This window comes from Cryptococcus neoformans, chromosome 6 (genome assembly GCF_000149385.1).
Source record: "Cryptococcus neoformans var. neoformans B-3501A chromosome 6, whole genome shotgun sequence".
NCBI lineage: Eukaryota > Fungi > Basidiomycota > Tremellomycetes > Tremellales > Cryptococcaceae > Cryptococcus > Cryptococcus deneoformans.
Window position 1 is genome coordinate 719742 of NC_009182.1, and position 20449 is coordinate 740190.

At 49.6% G+C, this 20449-nt stretch overlaps 8 protein-coding genes across 8 annotated transcripts in view; 4 read left to right on the forward strand and 4 right to left on the reverse strand.

Moving 5' to 3' along the window:
• Window positions 1-125: 125 nt before the first annotated feature.
• On the reverse strand, window positions 126-2169 carry CNBF2350 (hypothetical protein; the record flags this gene model as incomplete). The annotated part of the gene is made up of 6 exons (XM_769712.1): window positions 126-513; window positions 566-1086; window positions 1139-1286; window positions 1340-1432; window positions 1482-1585; window positions 1639-2169. 6 exons carry the CDS (start codon window positions 2167-2169, stop codon window positions 126-128), a joined length of 1785 nt encoding a protein of 594 aa, XP_774805.1.
• Window positions 2170-2673: 504 nt separating this feature from the next.
• On the forward strand, window positions 2674-3540 carry CNBF2360 (hypothetical protein; the record flags this gene model as incomplete). Its single annotated transcript, XM_769713.1, has 6 exons — window positions 2674-2852; window positions 2917-2977; window positions 3035-3130; window positions 3181-3272; window positions 3328-3429; window positions 3498-3540. 6 exons carry the CDS (start codon window positions 2674-2676, stop codon window positions 3538-3540), a joined length of 573 nt encoding a protein of 190 aa, XP_774806.1.
• Window positions 3541-3696: 156 nt separating this feature from the next.
• Window positions 3697-4830, reverse strand: CNBF2370 (hypothetical protein; the record flags this gene model as incomplete). Its single annotated transcript, XM_769714.1, has 2 exons — window positions 3697-4761; window positions 4813-4830. 2 exons carry the CDS (start codon window positions 4828-4830, stop codon window positions 3697-3699), a joined length of 1083 nt encoding a protein of 360 aa, XP_774807.1.
• Window positions 4831-5139: 309 nt separating this feature from the next.
• Window positions 5140-8772, forward strand: CNBF2380 (hypothetical protein; the record flags this gene model as incomplete). The annotated part of the gene is made up of 4 exons (XM_769715.1): window positions 5140-5577; window positions 5632-5914; window positions 5961-6152; window positions 6323-8772. 4 exons carry the CDS (start codon window positions 5140-5142, stop codon window positions 8770-8772), a joined length of 3363 nt encoding a protein of 1120 aa, XP_774808.1.
• A 221-nt stretch (window positions 8773-8993) lies between these two features.
• On the reverse strand, window positions 8994-10495 carry CNBF2390 (hypothetical protein; the record flags this gene model as incomplete). Its single annotated transcript, XM_769716.1, has 4 exons — window positions 8994-9120; window positions 9174-9230; window positions 9296-10035; window positions 10088-10495. 4 exons carry the CDS (start codon window positions 10493-10495, stop codon window positions 8994-8996), a joined length of 1332 nt encoding a protein of 443 aa, XP_774809.1.
• A 2649-nt stretch (window positions 10496-13144) lies between these two features.
• Window positions 13145-14952, forward strand: CNBF2400 (hypothetical protein; the record flags this gene model as incomplete). Its single annotated transcript, XM_769717.1, has 6 exons — window positions 13145-13259; window positions 13308-13402; window positions 13454-13581; window positions 13633-13711; window positions 13776-13863; window positions 13928-14952. The coding sequence occupies 6 exons, from the start codon at window positions 13145-13147 to the stop codon at window positions 14950-14952; spliced, it is 1530 nt and encodes a 509-aa protein (XP_774810.1).
• Window positions 14953-15300: 348 nt separating this feature from the next.
• Window positions 15301-19676, reverse strand: CNBF2410 (hypothetical protein; the record flags this gene model as incomplete). The annotated part of the gene is made up of 17 exons (XM_769718.1): window positions 15301-15358; window positions 15413-15719; window positions 15775-15786; window positions 15847-16302; window positions 16492-17374; window positions 17433-17577; window positions 17636-17868; window positions 17919-18314; window positions 18365-18532; window positions 18590-18757; window positions 18804-18880; window positions 18930-19062; window positions 19119-19234; window positions 19303-19356; window positions 19407-19457; window positions 19521-19542; window positions 19593-19676. The coding sequence occupies 17 exons, from the start codon at window positions 19674-19676 to the stop codon at window positions 15301-15303; spliced, it is 3363 nt and encodes a 1120-aa protein (XP_774811.1).
• A 151-nt stretch (window positions 19677-19827) lies between these two features.
• Window positions 19828-20449, forward strand: part of CNBF2420 (hypothetical protein) — a gene marked incomplete at both ends in the record, with an annotated part of 2450 nt that continues 1828 nt past the window's right edge. Inside the window, one exon of the mRNA XM_769719.1 lies at window positions 19828-20449. This exon is cut by the window's right edge and continues 265 nt beyond it. Within this exon, the coding sequence (XP_774812.1) occupies window positions 19828-20449 (622 nt within the window).

The window sequence follows — 20449 nt, forward strand, 5'->3', positions numbered from 1 at the left end:
GTTATCTTATTAGACTTGATAGATGAAATCGTATATCATTCATATGCAGCAGATGCACGTTAACGTGGCAAAATGTATATCCCAAGTATTTCTTCTTTTTATATAACCAATAAGTGGCGAAACACTCAACTGCTTTGTAAGAGCAGGATCATACCCCATCCGATGACCCACATAACGCAAACTGCGACCATGTAAACTTGCACAGTTATTTTCAGAAACTTCTTCCACTTGGCTACCTTTGGCTTCTGTCGTGTCCCAGTATTTCCTGACTGATCGGCTTTCAAGCCTATAGCAGCTTCCTCATCGCTCGCCAATTCATACCCTTCTGCTTCCGTCAATTCTCGGCTTTCAGGCGTATTCAAAGTAGCTTGCATTGATTTTGCAGTCAAAGGCTTCACCGGTTTCCCCGTTGGCGTCCACTCAGTCAAAGCCTCCAGAAGTTGGGAGCCGTCGGTTGAGGGGAGAGGAAGGAGGTTAAAGAGGAAGAGCGAGGAAGCGATTATTTGTGTGTATCTGTATGAAGGGTCAATCATCAATATCATTTAAGATGTAAGGGAAATTTCACCTAAAAATAAGCCCCAGAGTACGCATACCCGCACTCCAAATTCTTCCGACTTGGACGCCCACATTCACGACCCTTAAAACCTCCTCTCGGGTTCCTTCCCACAGAACGACCTTTTCTTTCCTGCCCCCAACCCTTATTCTAAGAATATCGGTTGCTTTGGGCCGAATGCATAGCCAGTTTTCATCAGGACATGGGCAAGCTTTAGAAGGGATGTCGAGGATCGGATGCGGATGAATACATCTCTCCACTGGCTCTTGTGGATAGCCACGAGTGTTGACTGATCGGAAAGGGATTGCTCCTTGGCCTTTTTGTGTTTTGAAATCGCAGGGCGTGGGTGAAAGCGCTAGGAAATCGGATCTGGTGACGCACCAACCTCTTTCAGGGTCATCTTCTATCGAGGAAGTAAGATACCAGATCCACTTGTCGACAGGGGAGGGTGAAGAGGATGTAGGCGAAAGGGCGATATCGTTAAGATGGGTTATGATATCATCCGCTTGAAGATGTCTGGCAAGAGGGGAGGTCTGTACCATTAAATTAATTGTTCGCCACATTAGCAGGAGAAAAAGTACGTACCCAATCCACATCCTGCACCACAACACCTCCGGTGGATTGAGTCTTCCAGAATATTCCACCAAAGCCACTAAAGGTAAGAAGCCAGAGTATAAACCAAATGATAAGGTTATGAGCTGGACCTGAGGAGGCAATCCTCATTTTGCCATTCCTTTCGCCAAATTATCAGCATTATTAGGGGACAAAATGCTCTTCAGAACGCACGCGGTAAGGGATTGAACAGAAGGAAATTCAACCGTCATACTAGGCAAAAAATAATGTAAATTGAAGCTCAGTTTAGAGGGCCGAATATCATCGCTGCGGTAGCGGTTAGCCTGGCTGCATATGTGGGAGGGGACGACCTTACAGAGAAGCACTAAGAGCATGTCCGAGCTCGTGAATGAGCTGATTCACCACCAATGCCAGTATCAGACTAGGGGTATGGGACCAAGGCACAGTTAAACCTGGTATCTAAAAGTCTGGATCAGCTACATTGTCAACATTTGGATAGCTTTCTGCCTTACCAAAGGTCTCAATCCACCCCCCGTTGCCCCGCCAATTGCTGTGGGTACCTCAATTACAGGGGCAAAGGCCCGTCGCACGATCTCCTGGCCGACACCCTCTACCACCTCTCCTTCAATATCAGGGGAAAGCCGAACATGCCCCTCTAGCTCTCTCCATACGTCCATCCAAACACTGTAAGTGATCCACCCTGCTCCTCCCACGCCTATGGCTACGCCCAGTAAACAAGCACCGATGGAGAAGTCATAAAATCTCTTCAGCCTTTGGATGTTTTTAAACTTTAGAGCTGTCAGAATACTTGAGGGCAAGCCGTTCAAAGCTGAAGTCCAAAGTGACAACAAGGATGGAGGCTGCCAAATGACATTCCATGAGCCGTTGATAGGAGCTGCAGGTAGAAGGTCGAATGTGGAGGTTGATGTGGGACGATGAAGAGGGACCGTAAAATTGGCAATGGGGGTGACGGTCACCTCATTGAGGATATAAGCGAGAAAAAGTAATATAGAAGTGGGGACTGTAAGAAGGGAGAAGAGCATCTATCTTGGGGTCTGCTCTTGCGCCGGCGTAGTTAAAGAACGAATGAAGGGAATAATGTCTAATATTTGTCGAGGCTGTGTCTGTCGAGCGGTGAGGAGTGTTCTGACGGCGTTGGTGTTTAGGGAGTGATATAAATTTCAAAGGTTTTGGGATCGCAGATTTGCATCTGAATGTCCGGTTTGTCTCTGGGAACCTCGGGAACCCTCAGATGGAATAAGATTGACAGCGAGCAGTGGATACTGCATATGCAACTTTTGCCAGATCCGAACATGGACTCGACTATGGCAGCTTTTAGGTTTGGCGGCCCCCCGGATCTGCAGACGTCACCATTTTTAGTCGAGCCCCTTGCCTTGTCAGCAAACGCGCACCGCCGACCGACGATCCGTACATCACTGACCCGAATAGCCAACATATGCATACATCATACTACTGTTATCCGCTACTGTAAAAAAGGCCTTAGGTGGAAACAGCTGCAAACGACATCGACAATCTGATCGGCCGCAATGTCTTCGCCCGCCCCGAATACCCCTTCACCTCCCTCACACACAGCAGGTCTTCCCTCTTCGCTCTTAATTCTTGAACGCCCTGAGCTTTCACATCTTGCTCAGTGGAGTGTTTCATCTCATAAATATGGCTTTGGCGTCGACAATTTGCGGGACGGTAATGATAGCACCTTTTGGCAGTGAGTGTTGGCAATCCCCCAGAGACGATTGGTTGACTATCCCGTCGTCGACATCCTTTCGTAGATCTGAAGGGGCGCAACCTCATACAATTGATCTGGCCTTCCCTCGAAAAGTCATGATATCGGTAAATACTATCCAACGTATCTGACATGAGAGCCACGCTGATCAGATAATGACCTAGGCTATTGCAGTGCACATGTCACATCCTCGAGATGATTCTTACACGCCTTCTAAAATCGGTATAAGGTGTGGTACCGGAGTGCATGATCTCCAAGAAGTAAGCATTCGCCTTGCATATAATATATGAATGAGCTGATCTGATAGCAGGTCCGATATATGGAATTTTCGAAACCCGATGGCTGGCATTTGATCCCTTTGCGACCTATGGAACACACCGCCTCTCGCATGGAAAAAGAGGGGTGAGTCTCGCAGGAGGGCTGATAAGCTGTAGCAGAATTTACAATATGTAATTAGCCCCCCTATACCTTGCCATTTTCTAAGGGTTCTTATCTTTGCGAACCACTTGAATGGAAAGGATACGCATGTCAGAGGTTTAAAGGTGTTTGGTCCCCCTGGGTATGGATTATTCACTTGCTGTGTTTAATGATACTGATGCATCAATAGCCCGAAAGAAAATACTCAAGTATCTTCTCCTTCAATCACGATGTCCCAGCAGGCGGTGGATGAAATAGGAAGTGGTCGAAGACTGCTTGAGCTGGGCCATGACGGTCTCAGTGGATTCACAAGCACAGAATTCAAGATGCACGAATGGATACGTTGAGCTCGAAGTCTAAGAGCTGTAGTCGTTTTGATCGTTGTATTAGTATATCAAGTATCTAGACATTATATAGACTCTATAAATTTGACCATATTATACAGCATTTCATTAACAGGTGTCTCCAAACCCATTTTCTCACCAAGCTTGACAACGTAGCCATTGATATAGTCCACCTCTGTAAGTCTTTTCTCGCGTATATCTACAGCCATAGAAGATGTATTATCAACCGTAGAGGCGATGATGTTCGTAAGATGCTGCTGAAGGACGTGTGGTTGAAACGCTTGTAGCTCCTCCGAGGAGAAGGACTGGGTTTGTAGGTAGGACAGAAAGACCCTAGATGTTTCGTCCACCACGGCCTCGACCAGCGCTGTGCCGCCGCTATAGGTGGATAGAGTGCCGTTTCGCAACTGCCCTCTTCCCAAAATGGCGGTAAGTGGGTTAACAACTGCATTCACAGCCAGTTTTAACAATAGGGCCAGACGCAATTGATGATAGGATAAGAGCATAGGGTTGAGGGGTGTTGTGGAAAGCAGAGCAGAGAGAGTAAAATGAAGATTGGTCAGGTCTCCACTACCCTCCGGTACGGCTGGAAGTTGCAAAGGCGATTCAATAGCTGTTGAGTTTGAACCAAATAACCACTTTTCCAAGGGGTCTGCGACTTTTCTAGGATGTGGTACTACTCCCCATTTGATATCTCCATGACCATTAGGTGTGTGATGTCCAATTACGCCTTTACCGCCAGCAGGTGCTACCCCATGCGGGGTTGTACCTAAAACGAAGAATGGTCGGTTGGTATTCTCTGGCCACAGATGCTCGCATAACTCATCATATACACCCATCCCATTTTGCAACAGAGTCACGACCGAAGTGGGACTCAAGCGGGGAAGCAGAGGCCGGATGGCTGAGAGTGTTTGAGTCGTTTTCAGTGTCACAATTAGAGATGTTATGTGGCATCCTTCGGAGTTCGGGGACTCGAAGTCATAATTTGAAGATCTGGAAGTTATTCCATTGCGCGTGACAGACAGATCTGAGAAAAGGGAGGCATTACGAACCAGAAGAGTGAGAGGGAGAGAGGGATGAGCCAAGCGAAGATGATGGGCAATAAGGGTGCCAATGGACCCAATGCCAAGCTGAGCACGTCAGGTGCCAGATTTGACAGCGTGAATACAATGTTCACTCACGATATGTACCCGGCCCATGAGATATGGTCGAGTACAATATCAGTACTGCTTCTTGTCCCATGGAAAGAGGAGATGCACCACCTCCACCTTGGACCTGCTGCTGATGCCACACTTTTTTGAAATAAGCCACGTGGTCCAGTAAGAGTAAAACGCCGCCTAATGCCGGGTGCATTTACCTCTGCTTTCAAGGTCTGACTTGTTCATGTACGAGCTGCAAATTATTTCACCTAAAACATTCGTCACCTTACAGCCCAGAAAACAATTTCCCAACACCCGCAACGTAAGCAGAAGATACCCCCAGACGCCGCCAGCTAACTCTCCCCAAGAATGTCCATGCACTTCGCTCCCCAATGGGCCAAACCCATCAAGCCCTCCGGCTCGACAACTACTACTCCTACAACAGAAGTTCCTCTTAGGAAGTCTACCACATCTTCTCCCTTCCCGGCTTTGCCCGCGAACCCTAGATCGGCGTCTCCAACGACTACAACTCATCCTACTTTGAGCTACTCGCGCGTAACGCATACCCCATCTAGTCCCAATGTTGCGACAGACGGCTATTTCCCCAACCAGGACCTGAACGGAGGAATGGTGAATGTCCATCCATTCAGGTATAGTCGCGAGCAAATACTTTCGCTCTTTGACGAGAGCAAGTTCAAGGAAAGGCCTATTGAGTTAGTGGAGATGGCAGAAGGCGGCGGTGTGTTGGTTAGCCAGAGTGTGAACCGGCCCGTAGGGATGAGAGATTTGACCGACACGGAGAAGAAGGTGCGCATCAATTTATAGACCAAGTGCAGTCGTAGCTGATACAGAGCTTGGTAGATTCTTGCTACCTCGGTTCATCCCGCTCTTTCGACGCGGCGACAGTTGAACCAAACGAATACTCCGGGGGAGCATGCGACGAATGGCCTTTCCACTCGCCGCAATGCAGGATTTACCCGTGGGGAAGGCGGGGCCTTTAGTGGATCGTTGGGGAAAATGGGCTCTTTTGGCGGTGGAGTCTTGAGCCCTAGTGGTATTGACCATAAGGCGCCCGGCGCATTGGGTGGAGGCTTTGGCGGTGTGGCGAAAAGGATGAGTAGAAGGAATGAGGACGTTGGCGGAGGTGAGTTTCTGGCCCGAATGTTGTCACTATTGGCTGACTTGTGCAGAATCGAGGTCCTCAGCGGCGACCTGGAGGTCGGGCCCCAAGACTCCTGCCGGTAATTTCGAAGGTGTTCTTGGGTTTGGCAACTCGGCCGCCCCTTCGAGCCCTTCCGTTGAAACTTCGGAGCAGAAAGAAGTGGGGCAGAGAAAATGGAGGATTGCTGCTGGTCTGCCGGCTGGCGAGAGCGATAAGGTATGTTGGTTCTCATGTCTCATTGTCATTGTCGGCTAACATGTTCTCAATGTGTCTTCTAGACTCTTGACGTTCCGATCTCTAATCAGGCCGGCGTGTCAGCCTCTGTGATTGCCACACCTTCAGCTACGCCCATTCCTGATCGTGACGCAACGGTTCTTGACTCGATCCCAGCTCCCACTCCCACTTCCCAGACACCTCAAGTACCCATCCAAGAACCCAAGGAAGATCTTGGTGCTGTTGAGTGGTTCTATCGCGATCCCAATGGTCAAGAGCAAGGACCATTCACTGGCACTCAGATGCACGACTGGTACTCTCACTCATACTTTACCGACGATCTTCCTCTGCGTCGTGCGTCTGAAAGTGACTTTCGTCCATTGTCCGAGCTCAAAGCAGCGACGGGCAACGCTGTTCAGCCTTTCCTCTCGCCCATTCGACCTCGACAGCTGCCTCCCAATCTTCCAATCCCTATCGCTGCCCTTCAACAGCATGCAATGAGCAGTCTTCCGGACAACTTCCGCAACCTCTCTATGCAGTCTCCTATTGGTTCAGACCCGCGCGTCAGCCCTCAGCCTCCCCTCCCTTCTGTCCCAGGCGCTGCCCCCTACATTCCCGGCTACGATACTGCCTTTTCCCACAATTATCCGCTTGGCCATCAACCTCTCGATCAGGTGGCTTCTCCTGGGTATGCTCCCTCTCCCACGCAAGGGTGGAATGCTCTTGCTCCTCAACCATCTCTTCGCATGGGCATGTCTCCCCTTTCTCCTGCTCCATTTAGCAACATTGGTGTGCCTTCACCAATCGGCTCCGCCCCTTTACAGTACATGCAGCAACAGCAACAGCAGCAGCAGCAGCAGCACCAGGGGTACTTTGGTGCGCCCCAGCAGATGGGCATGAGGTCAGCCCCCGGAGATATCTATGGTCAGCCTCAGCCTTGGGGAGTGCATGGTCTTCAGCAACAGACCGGAGGCTTCCCGCAACAAATAGGTTACCAATCTCAACCCCAAAACCAGCCCCAATCTCAAAATGCCCCTGTTCAGTGGGACCAAGCTCAACTTCCTCAACAAGTATTGTATGAGCAAAGTCAGCCTCAGCAGCAGCAGCAGCAGCAGCATCAACAGCAGGAGGTCGAGCAGTCAGTGCCTATCTCTGAGCCTGTGGATGAGGGATCTCAATCTGAACAGGTTGAGGAAACTGCACAGATTAAAGTATCTGCTGAACCAGAGGCTGACATCCAGCTTGAGACTGTTGAAGATGTAAAGGAACAACTCGCTATCGACCTCGATCAAGAAGAGGAGGATGAAGTAGAAGAACTTACTCCTGTCGAATCTCCTGTTATCTCTACCCCCGCTTTCAAGCCTGCTCCTGCGCCTACAACAAGCGCTTGGAAAAAGACTCAGACTCCTAGCGATGAGACCTCTCTCACAGATTCCGTCGATCCCACCCCTGCGCAGGCCGCTTCTATCAGACCCAGCAAACCTACTTCCAGGGAAGAATTTGAGATCATCCCCACCCCTGTTCAGCTTCCCAAGGTTGTGGATGTATCCACTCCAGGCCCCACTGCAGATGTTTCTGCCAGTCCTTCTCTTGAAAGGTCATCTTCTAAGCCTAAGATTGCTCCCTGGGCTATTAAAAATGAGGAGCGCGCCGCCCCTAGTCCCTCTTTGAGAGATATTCAAGAAGCCGAGGCCAGGCGTGCTGAAGCTCGCCGGGTGGCCTTGGCGGAAGCACGTGCGGCGACCGCTTCCCCAGTGCTTGTTTCCGCAAGTTCAGAAGACCTGCCCGCTAGCATGTCTTGGGGTTTGCCGTCACAGACTGGCAAAGGAACTGTCCGTTCTCACTCTCCCGCTACTCCTTCCACCCCTGGTCCTGCTGTAGCTGCATGGGGTGGTGCTGGTGAGGCCCCTAAGAAGACGTTGAAGCAAATTCAGGAGGAGGAAGAGAAGCGCAAGACTCGAGCTGCACAAGCTGCCCGTGTTGCCCAGGGCCAGGCTGCTGGGGTGGGTGCAAATGCAATCCCAAGCGCTGGTAGTACCAGGAGGGGCTATGCTGATTTGGCTGCGGCACCTGTGAAGAGGGAGGAGATTCAACCTGGATGGACTACTGTTGGTGCCGGCGGCAGGGTTGCCAGTTCTTCTGGCGTTCCGAGAGCCGCCACCCCCGTTAACGTTAAGCCTACTCCTGCGCCCGTTGTGAAGCCTGCCGCCGCCCCAGTACCCGTGAAAAAGGCTACAGGCCCTTCTGCATCCACATCCATTGTCGATGACGGTGCCCCTTCAGTCGAATTTGTCCGATGGACCAAGCAAGCCCTCACCGGTTTCAAAGGTGATGTTGATGACTTCATTTCTGTGCTCTTGTCCTTCCCTATCGATCCTCCTGCCGCTTCTCGAGCAGACCAAATGGAGATTATCAGCGACAGTGTCTACGCCAACAGCTCAACTCTTGATGGCAGAAGGTTCGCTCAAGAGTTCATGGCGAAGAGGAAGGCGGATGCGGCTAGGCCTGGTGGGGCGGCTGGTGGCAAGAAGATCTCTAGTTTGGCCGATGTGGTGAAGACTCAGCCAAAACAGACGACCGATGCCGGCTTTAAGGTGGTGAAGGCCAAGGGCAAGAAGAAGAACTAAGTTTTCAAAGGTTAATCGTGAACAACATCATGCATGAGCTTTTGATTTCCATGAGCATCTGATATACAATATAATTGTCGTTATGTACAGGGACATAAGCGTCCCACATGTTATTAAAAATCGTTCAGTTGCGTGAAACTTCATTAAAGATGTTTCAACAGATGGGCTTAGTGTCAGACAAAAGGCTGGGCGAGCCCAATAATTATTTTTTCTTTGGGCCTCTACGAAAAGTCGATCCAGTCCTCAGCGCAGGCATCCCAGCCCAGCAGTGGTGGGTCTACACCGAGTCCGCGCATGAGGCTCCCATAATTCCACTCGTTGGACGACGATTCTTCCGCATTTCTGCAACTATAGACGAATGATAAGAAATGAGTTGAAACTGTACAGAGATAATGACTTACTTTGAATAATCGTCCACGTCTGACTCATCCATAGGCGTTCTCCTCACCTGAGAGCTTCTGAATTGATAGTTAGCAAAACCATGATCAGAGCCCGTACCATAATACCAAAGTAAAAAGCATACTCTTTGAACGCGTACGTCTTATTTTCTTCCAACTTTTGAAGATATTTCACTACATCCTGATCTCCTTCGTTTTCAAACAGCAGATTCCCCTCAGTATCCACTGGCTCGTCATCCTTGTTCAGAGGTGCTTTTGCCAAATAATCCTGTTGTTCGGGAGTGAGTTCATGAATTGAAGGACCCTCATACCAACCAGACGAGAAAGTATTGGGAGCATAGGCGGACGAAGTCTGGAGAAGACCGTCGTCTAAAGGTCGAGGAATAAGTGAGAAAAGGCGTTCCACCATTTCACGACCCGCATTGCGCCACTGTATTATCAGTTCCTCCAAACGCCCTGCAGAATCGTCGTTCTCATATTTGGCTGCTTTCTTCAACAGCATCACTTCGTTTTGGACAGTCAGTATTGTGGCTTGATGGCCTCGGCGAGTAGATGATAAGGAAGAAGTAGAAGGAGAAGGAGCGCTAGAGCGATCAGATCTGATAGGAGTCTTGAACGGCCTTGTTAATTTGGAGGAGCGATGAGATGGTGTCCACTTTGCCTGCGAATTCAGTGTGCTATCGGTTAAAGTGGAATCGGAGGCGGAGGTACTGGGAGTTGAGGTGATGTCTTTGCTGGGTGTAGAGTCTGGTATGCCACCGGCGAGAGGAGATGCTGATGGCTTGGGCGAAGCTTTAGGGAGGATTACGCGAGTCGGTGGGCGGAATGGTTTCTTCAAAACTCGTTCGGCCTGTCCCGAGATGCTCTAACCTCATGGTGAGCAGATAACGATCAATGCCCTGATGCAATTGACTGACCTGACTCAAAGACCTTTTTTGCCCGCTGCTCTCTGAATCACTTCCAATCACTTTTCTCCCGGACCTTGAATGGAACCCTTGATGCCCAGGGATTCTTCCTACCCTCCATTGCCCTTCGCATGAATCGATAATTTCATCGTCCTCACTTGAACGCCGATGCTTATTGGGATTCTCATCTTGTGCCTCTGAGAGGAAGACGTCAGGAGATGGAGATCTGGGTCGGAGCGTGATCCTGTTGACGAGAGGACGCTTTTTCGGTGCCTTGGCCATTGGCCTCTGCTCTTGAGCAAGCGTCTGATAGTTTGCATCGGAATCCTCGAGCGGCATAACGCAGAGCTCTCCATCATATTCGCTTCTGACCTCCATCACATCATGGTCATCTATGACAGGGTTATCATACTCTGGCATCATGAACTCATGGTGCGAGTGCTCGACGATGGTGGGTGATGGGCTATGAGATGTCGGGCAGACAAGGTGTCTCATTCTTATGGGCTGTATGATAGAAAGAGGATCTTGAACTTGATTTTCATCGGCTGGATTAGCGTAATTTGACAATCTGGCAACGGCTCCTTGTCCTTGGGTTGCAGCTTTGTCGGTGGCCATGGTAATCCCACTGTGATAGGTGATGAGTCGGTTCGGGTTGTATTTATAGTTGGCAATCGGCAGGAAGGTTCGCGAAAGTTGCCTTTGAGCTATGCATTTAGTTGCGGATGCTTGAGGGTAATGTATCTGAAAGAAAGCTGGGGCGGGAAGGATCAGAGAGTAACATAGGTGCCGGCGGAATTCCTGATTGAGTATGAAAACGGGATCGCCCTTTTGGTCAATGGGCCAAGGATGGGAGACTGGATGGAAAGGCTTGACCGTGCCATGGTGATTTTGACGTAAATCAGGTTTCGGCACGTGGACAAGAGTAAGCCGCGGTCGCTTTATGAGGGCCATGGAATGGTAAGGTCCCGCTGGAGGGTCAGCAAATGTGTTCGCTGTGTTCGCTGTGTCTGCTGCCACGAAGGGGTTTTCCAGCTCTCGGCGACGTTTCTTAGACCCGAGCAAGGGGAGTGGGACCCCTTGAACACACCGGGACTTGTTGAGTAGTCCTTCCTGCTCCTTCCAAAAGGGATGGTAGATTCGTCGTGCCACGTCACCCGATTGAATAGGGACTAGAATATATGGCTCTTGGGTGCATACGCGCAAGTGAGAAGTGAAGGAATCGGAAAATACTTTGTTTATTACCCATCGATTAGTGATTGATGGACCATCATCCTGCTGCAAGCGCGTCAGAAAAGCTGCACAATCTTTGATTTGTCCTCACATTATCTGTAGGGCCTATCGAGGTAGCATAGGTTGTACGATTTTCTTTTTCCTGCTTCGTCAAGGGCCCTATCAGATCAGTGAGGGACGCAGAGGAGGTATTTGCAATTGAAGAGGCCGCTACAAGAGGTTGGCCAGGATTAATTTCCCACAGTATAAGGGCTTGGGATGTATCGGAATTAGACATTGTGTCTGAGACGAGCGAGATGATGGAGAGGGGAATGACAACGCATACTGATCCGATGACATTAAGAGGGGAGTGTCTGGAGATCCGTGCGCAGGATGGAAGATGTAGTGGACTTTCCTTCCTTATACATCTTGCTTCCTCCCTTTCTTCCTCGTAGGGTCATTGGAGAGTCTGCGCCATCCAGCGATGCAATGAATGCGGAACATTACTATGGTTTACGAAGCAATTATGCATCGTCCTTCATTTCACCTCTACAGTAACTTCTCATTTGACAGATCCAACACGTAAGAAGTGGTGACGTCCGGATGTTGTTTATGAAGCAAGCTCCGAAGAGGACGACCCGACACATAGTCTCTATGCTATGTGACACGGGCTGTTGCCATCGATCCTCTGTAAACATCCTCACGCCATCCTTCCCGGATCATCTTTCCCCTTAAGCACTCTCTTTTCCATCAAATCCGGATTCGCCGACCAACGCCGACAGCTAATCAGTCTTCGCTTTTTCTACATCTCAGCACTTTGTCCGCATCATCACCTCCTTTGCCAGTTGTTAGAGGCTCAGTGAGTTTATCACAAGTTCCACCTATAGTTATGCCGTTTTTCTAATAAATTACATTTTACGTCATCAGCAATCCAAAGCAGACGCATCAAAACCCTGTTTTACTGTCACCCGTTATATCTCTCAGGACGCAGAGCCAAGATTTCTCGCTGAACTACCTCGAAGAGACTTCTACAACTATCGTAGCGGATCAGACAGTGAGTCTATCTATTCTAGAGCGACTGTAGGTTATCTGGGCAATCAGAGATCAGGAGACATTAGACGTGGTGTTTGAAGAAGTGACGGAGTCCAAATCACCTACCACTCTAGTTAATTCCCGAACTATGGTCTGTGGACTGTGAATTGCGAGTACATTGTGTGCTCATCGTGAAAACACACGGCTTGCAAAACAATGCCTACCGTATTATATTCTTTCCCCGGAAAGGATGGCTGTTTGCTTCTTTGGTCCTGGGACCTAACTGCACAAACAATCGCTTGTAGCATATCGTTCTCTGTTTAATGAAGGAAGTGTCACGTTGGTCTTTTCGTTGTGGATATGGACTTTGGGCCATCTTCCGGGCGCCGGTGGATTAGGAGAATGTACCCAAGACACCAAATAAGGCGCTGGCCCCGTATGGACTTTGGGCTGTTATCTGTGAGAGAAAGGCCAAAGGCTGACATATATATTATCTCTCCACCAATTACATTCATTATACTGCGACATTCTCTCGCCATGCGACGGCCACTGCCTATCTCAATGAATCCCTTTATCATGTTTCGACCTCCTCAAACGTATCCTATAACCCCCCTTATATCTCCCGAACTATTTGCCCTTCCTGCTTCAAACGTCAACTTTCCTGCAAATTCGCCGTTGCCTCAACGTTCCTTTCACAACCACGATCATAACCATTATATTTCAAGAAGTAGATCTCTTTCACAGCGCGTTTTTGCAACTGCCGCCTCGCTTGCTTATACCACCAAAAGCGAACACGTTGTGATCATCAGCGAGCACCAGAAGATCAAAATGCAAAACGTGAATATCCCGGCGGACTCAGTGCCGCAAGGCCTGAAGCATATCGAGCAAATCCTCAAGAGAGCAAAGGAACTCAAACAAGCCGAGCCCATCGTCTCTTATTGGTGTAAGTCTGTTTTAAAGTCAATGATTATGATTTAACAGTCTCTTGCAGGCTCTTTCTCTGCTGCTCAGAAGGCTTTGAAGGTGCAAAACAGAACCAAAGAAGACACCCTATTTCTCATGTCCCTTATTGATGCATTGGAGCAAGTAAGTTCATTTCACCCTTTTTTTTCCAATAAATTAGCTCATTACTCTTAGATGAAAGTCATCATGGGAAATAATGAAGCGATCCATAGTGAGGCAGCCGGTGCCGCATACATTGAAAACTTTGCTCTCAAGGTCTTCATGTCTGCTGATAATGATGACCGCGCTGGTAACACCGGAAAGTCAGTCTATTGACGAAGCGAACGTTGCTAAACGCTAACTGGGTTGACTAGAGCGACAATAAGGAAGTTCGTTGTGGCCGGGCAATTTATTGAAGTTCTCCGTTGTTTTGAGCATGGTATGACAGAAGAGGTCAGTCTTTCATGAACTTGCAATCTCTGTTGCTATGGGAGCTCAAGTAACTTTGTGTTTCAAGATGGAGCAAAAACTGCAGTACGCGCGATGGAAGGCCGCGGACGGCGCAAAAGCGCTACGAGAAGGAAGGGCACCGAAACCCGGACCACGTAAGTTATACCCAGATTATGTCGAAGTCAGGATCCCCATGAGCTTACCTTGGAAACTTCATAGCAATTACGGAGGACGAGGCTCTCCTTCCTGTTCCACCAGCTGGTTCGCCAGATGGGTTGTCCCAAGGTATCCAGTCACCAAATGCTCTCGGCGGATCTCGAAATGGCTCCTTCTCGTCCACTGTCCGCCCAACAATTCCTTCACCACCCGCCATGTCACCTCGCCCCTCACCGTCTCTAAGCCCTGGAAAAAATATCAATGTCAACGTGCCCCCCCTCGATGCCCATACGGTTGATAACTTAGGCACAACGAGAAGTCAAAATAGCGGGTCTGGAGCTTGGAGCACAGTGGCCACTCCCGGTTTACCTGACGATGAGAATTCCCAGATCCACTTTGATCTAAGCAGGACCGAGGTCCCTTCGTCGGATGCATTGGGCACACCTCCTGAGGAAAGGTCTCCTTCTGGCGAGAGGAAAAATGTGAGATTTACGGGTCCCGATGGAGCGCCTCTTTCTCCAGCTTCGACATACAACACTATCTCGTCATACGATGCCCCTCCGCCACCACCACCCACTTATATTTCCTCCCCTGTGGCATCTTCGAAATCGATCCCGTCTGCGTCTTCGGTTCCAGTAGCGGATAACCCACCCGAAGGTCGTCCAAGGGGTGACTCGTCAGCTTCAGCACGTTCTAACGATCGTCACAATCAACCAGCGACGCACATTCCGGATGTCAGTGCGCGTGGGGCTGAATCTGCTACCACCATTCCCAAACCCAAGGCTGCCCCTACTTCCAGCTCCGGCCTTCGCACCTCCGCTGTTCCTTCGTCGATCAATGTACCACCTGCTCCCCCCCCCTCTCTTGCATCTGCCCCGTCCCTCCCCCCGCCTCTCCATCCTCAGTCTCATGGTTTAGGCTTGACATCTCCGCCCATATCGCTAACACCTGCACCTAAAAGTCTGAGCAGGAGAGATGTCGAGCAGACACAGAAACACGCAAAATGGGCGATCAGTGCGTTGGATTTTGATGATTACGAGACCGCAAAAAGTGAATTGAGGAAAGCTTTAAATTTGCTAGGCGGATAAACGCGAGGCTAGGCGGTTCGCGCGCTCAATATACTGATGCGCACGTGTGGGTAAGAGTAGAGAATTTATCCATTGCTGTTTCCTTTGGAGCGATAGATGTGGATGTTGTTAGCTTCTCAATTAACGATTATAAAATGACGTTGACCATGAATTTCTCGACCGAATTGTCCCTACACTTCCGTTGTATATCTGCTACCACCCATTTCAAACCCGAAACGGCCGGAGGATAGTTATGAGTCCTGCGAATTTAGAGTCCTATTATGAGATGCATATGTGACACTAGAAGTACAATGAAGTCTGGGAGTTTGTAAAACATACTCTGACATTATTACATGATAGATATTTAATTTATTTCTCTTTCCTCCCACCTTCGTTTGCACTGGTTTCCATGCTATTTAGAGCATCACTGGGCAAATCGGATCAGTACATTTACCATTTATGCAGCCCGAAGCCAACTTACCGATAGCCCTTCCTACAAGCCCTCTTCAGGCTAGGTGTCTTAAACCCTTTACTCTTCCCTTCTCTGTCCTTGCCCGCCAGATACATGGCATCAACATTTTCGTCCTCTCCAAGCTCGTCCAGCCTGTCTCCAGTTATCCACCCATAACTCGATCTCGCGTCAAAGAATCTCACGAGCCATACGTCCTTATTCACATTTTTGGCAGCCGCGCGAGAGGCAGTCTCCTCCTTCAGCACCGCGTCAGGGACTTCATCGCGATCGTCAATTAGATCGACAATTTCGGCAGGGAAAAAGGGGAATGTGTGGACTAAAGATGTGATCAATCAGCAAACGCCTTTTAATGGTTGAGCAAACCAGCTTACTTTTAGCCCAGACTGGAAAGAGCAAGCGACAGCATTAGCGGATCCTGAACAATTCAGTGGAGAAGGACATACCTAATGTTCCAGGTGGATAAAGGGCTTTGACCCTCCCTTTTCCTTTTGGTGGTGCTTTTGCCACCTTCTCCTCTTTAGCCTGTGTGGTTTTCGATCTTTTCTTCTCTCTGACAGGAGTTTCGATATCACTTTCGCCCTTTCGTTTGGTGCCGTGCGAGATTGTCTCTTGATCTCCTTGCCCTTCCAGATCCGGCTTCTTTTTTTCAGTTTGCAATTGATCTTCGTCATCGCTCCTTGCATCATTTTCGATGTCGGATCCATGTGCATCAGCTGGCTTAGCGACGCTGCTCGTTGCTCTTGGACTTGGAGCTGCCGATCCAGGCAAACTTGTAGGAGGGGGTGAAAGGTCGCTGTCGTCATCGGCGGCCTCGATGAAACCACCGTTCTCCGGCTCGACGGCATTGCCTTTATCGGACCTTTTGGGGGTAGTAACCTCAATCTCACCCTCTTCTTCCTCTTGGATAACGCTGATATTGTGTGAGCCCTTCCTTGACCTGGACTTTGATTTAGACGTTGCCGGTGCTGCAGATGGACTTGCTTCATTTTTCTTACCCCTTGCGCGTGATGTTGAATTGTTTGGTGCTCTTGAGATGGTACTACTTGCACCACCGCTCGTCGCATTTTGGCTCCTTTTCCTTTTCGTACCTTCAGGCAGAACCCATCCCACATTGAATCTCTTGAACTGGTCTGCTGCATCAATCTCAGTGGTAGTGAGATCAAGAGCACGCTCTTGTTCCAAACGTTCTTTGGTAGTAAGAAGAGGCAAAGCCTCAAGACCTATTACACCACGCTGCTGTCGAGTCGGCGGGAGAATGGTGGACGTTGAGCGAGCTGATCTAGAAGGCTCTTCCGCCACAGGCACTTGCGCAGGCTCCCTTTTCCTTTGCCTTGGGGCAGATTTGGGAGTGCTGACCGCAGAAGATGCCCCTCCAAGTGAATTTCGTGTGCTCCTGCGCACCGCTCTTCCATCATGATCTATACCCATCCCATTACCTTCTTCCGCTGGCACAGGGGTGCTCTTCTCCCTTTGAGTAGCGGCCGCAGCTAACCCTGCCTCTTCTTCGAACTCTCTTGTCAACTTCTCCGTTCCCCTAGTCGACCTTCCTAGTCCCTTCTCTTGTCTTTCCTTTACCAATGCGTTCCACTTCTTCTGCTTCTCTTCCTTTGTAGGCCTGCGGTATTTTCTGGGTTGGGGGGGAGGTGATGGTGTCGGTGTGGGAGGTTTGGGGGGTTCAAGCTCGGTTGCAAAAAGGGATGTCAGCAGGTCTTGAGGTTCCTCAGGTTGTGAGGAGACAGTTGTTTCTTGGAAGAAGGCGAGTATATGGGGCAAAGCAGGCTCGAGGTCCCCAACTGGGAGGTCAGACGGTACAAGGGACTCTGTAGAGGTGGATTGACGGGATGCTGTGATGGAGTCGAGCTCATTCAAAAGAGGCTGAGCAGCAGTTTTGAGTTTGGACGCCGCACGATGAAAAGGTGTATCTCTGGCGTTGTATAACATGGCGTTGTCAAGCACGAGCATGATATCGCGCTACAGTTTCATTTCCATTAGTGAGGTGACTACTTGTCGCGATGATAAGCCAACCAACCTTGAAATCTGCGATATCTATATAAGCGTTCTTTTCCAGCTTTTCGTCTATATACAACCAACACATCGGTTCTTTGACGATATCGGAATAATCAGGCGCTTCCGCTGGGGTGACCGGGTTCAAAAACATCTCGCGTCGATCCATTCTGCCAACCACAAAGATTAGTGGGTGTATTTAGGTTACAATCAGTAATGATTACTTACGCAGATATTCTCTCTAAAGTTACCCTCAGTCTCTCGCTATATGGAAAGATGAATCGATCTATCACGTCTTTGATAACTTGCGCCTGTCGCAACTTCTCTTTTTCTCTCTTCCGAACGAGGTCCGCAAGCATGCGAACCTTTTCAAGGTCGTTTCGAAGCATCTGTAAAAATTTGAGTTTTTGAGCCTTTTCAGACTCGGTCTGAGTTCTAGCGGCTGTGGATGCTGTCCAAGGCTATTGCATGTGTTAGTAACGCGATTGGACAAATCGCGAGGGAAACACACCTCAAGATGCAACCTTTTCAACAGTGGCGCTCCTCTTCTTGCTTCCCTTTTCAGACTCCAATACCTACATATCTTCTCTACAACCTGAGGCTTCTTCCTCAACTGAACTTTCCCGACATACTCTAGAATTCTATTCACGATCATCTTGGGAATGATGGGCGGGCCAGGACGAAAAGATTTGGAATGCGCTTGGGCAGATTTCTTGGTGACAGGTATAACCAATGGTTGAGCTGGGCGTTTTGCCGTAGGTGTGGGGTGAGACTTCGACGTTCGTGACTTGGAAGATTGAGTTTTAGATTTCGTTTTGGCATGAGCGTGATGGTTGCGAGGGGACACTTCCCAGCCATCGTCCTCTTCCTCCTCATCCTCCACTTCCTGATCCTTTGATTCATCCAACTAATAGGACGCGGATTAGTGGTGTTGACAATAAACCGAACGGTACTCACTGGCATGTGCTTATGACAGTACGCATGCAGAGTTCCGTCGGTTGTCAATGATTTCATGCTTTTTAATAAACCCAACTGTCTTGCGCAAGTGACATGGAAGGCCGTGAAACAATTCCGGTTTTCACATTGAATGCAAGCTCCGACTCTCTCTTTGCACAGTGAACAGACCTATAGAGTTGTCAGATCATCGGTAGGAAGGGATTGTGGATGGAATGGAGTACTTGCCAGCTTCCATCTGCCCTTCGGCACCAACTCCACTGACTCGACTGGCTCCATATATATGGAATTTCCTAGGGTGGTCTCTGGTATCCAGATTGCGCATAGCAGATGAGCCCAATGGCCTGTAGTAGTTTGCTTGAAAGCTCCGCCTTCGTTAGGACAGAAGATGCAAGACTAATGACTATCAGCAGGATTGTGGGTAAAGATCCGAGAGACGCACTACTGGGTTCTCAGGAGAGACCGTACACTTGCGACAAAGCCACTGGCCCTCCGGGATATATGGCACACCGTAACAGTCTACGAAGAAGTTATGGAGGATGTCCGGATGCAGAATGGTGTTCCGTACCTTGATGGACCGCCAAATTACATCCGTCACAGAACACAATCGCGTTCGAGTTTTCTCCCTCACCATCATCGCAGATGGAGCATTTAGAATCTTCAGGTGCCAGTTGCTGTTGCGGCTGCGGTATCCGCTTAGACTGTATTGTCGTGATCAGCTTCTAATAGATGGACAGACGAGCCGATAGGACTGTACCAAGTTAAACCATTCCTTCTCCAGTTTGTCCATGATAATCTCGAATACTTCGTACGAAATGGGCCCACATTGGTCTTTCTTTCGTTCAGCATTATAAGTATCTAACCATGCTTGGTCTGCAATCCCCAGCATCCGCATCAACTACTGCTTCACCAATCACCAATGTGTAGAGATGGAGGCGTACCTTGTTCGTCCATGTCATATTCAACCTGCACTGCCAACTCTGACTCAATGGGTTCTATCATGCAAATCAGTCGAGGCTACCTTTCTATCGAGCGCGTCACCGACCTATATAGCGAATGTAGTGCTCCGGTCTTTCGAAGTCAGAGAAGTCATTGTCTGCGGCATCATGCGTCAGTGTGAGGCGCTTGCGGTTTGATGGAGCGCATAGGCCGAGCTTACATCCGTACGATCTGCTTTGCTCCTATGGCATACGGGTCAGCAAGGGCGAGAGAGTAGGAGCTGAGGACTCACGGACTGTACGCCTGCTGGATGGAGAAGGGCTGGATCGTCTGTGATGAGAGTGAAGGAGACCTTTGGGAGGTCGTGGAGGGGCATTGCGGGTGACTGTCGCAGTATGCAGTGGCTGCACAACATCTATGCTTATATTGCACAAACATCCACCGCGCCCGTCACGTGACCTCGACGCGTCTCCCCAGCCAGAACATCAGCACGCCTCCGATATCCCTCCCTTCCGGCTCCTCCAAACATGTCTCAGCCCGCAGCAACAGCCAGAGGCGACCCAGGGAGAGCTTCCCTGCGAACAAGTATGCGCAAGGGAAAAGGAAAGATGTCCGAAACCGTCCTAGCCGGCGTCGAAGTTCCTTCTCTTCGACGGACGAGGAGCGCAAAGAGCAAAACTCAGGCCAAGGGATCCGAGGATGAACAGCCGGACGAAACTCTGGTGTCTTCCCCGGCGAAGAGGACCAGGGGTGCAAAAACAAATCCAGTCCCGGAGCGAAACGAGGTAACGCCTCGGAAAAGGGCCAGGAGTGCAAGGGGCAAGGCCATGGGGAAGGCACCCAAACCTGACTCTGACTCGGACGGGGAAGCCGCTCCGAGAAAGAAGAAGGTTGGAGCTGGCAGTCAGGCTGGCTCAGACAACAAGACCAGTGTCGCCAGGCGCAAGGCTGCTGAGAAGAACGACGAGTCTATTACTCAGGCTTCCAAACGCTCAAGACGCTCTCCTCCACTTTCTTCCATGTCTCCATTACCCCCTTCACCCGAACTTAACGCCGAAACCCATAAAAAAGCCAAAACAAATCCTGCGTCCAGTGAATATCCCCTCTCCGGTAGCCAGTCAAATCCTTCTGGTCCTTCTCGACAAAAAG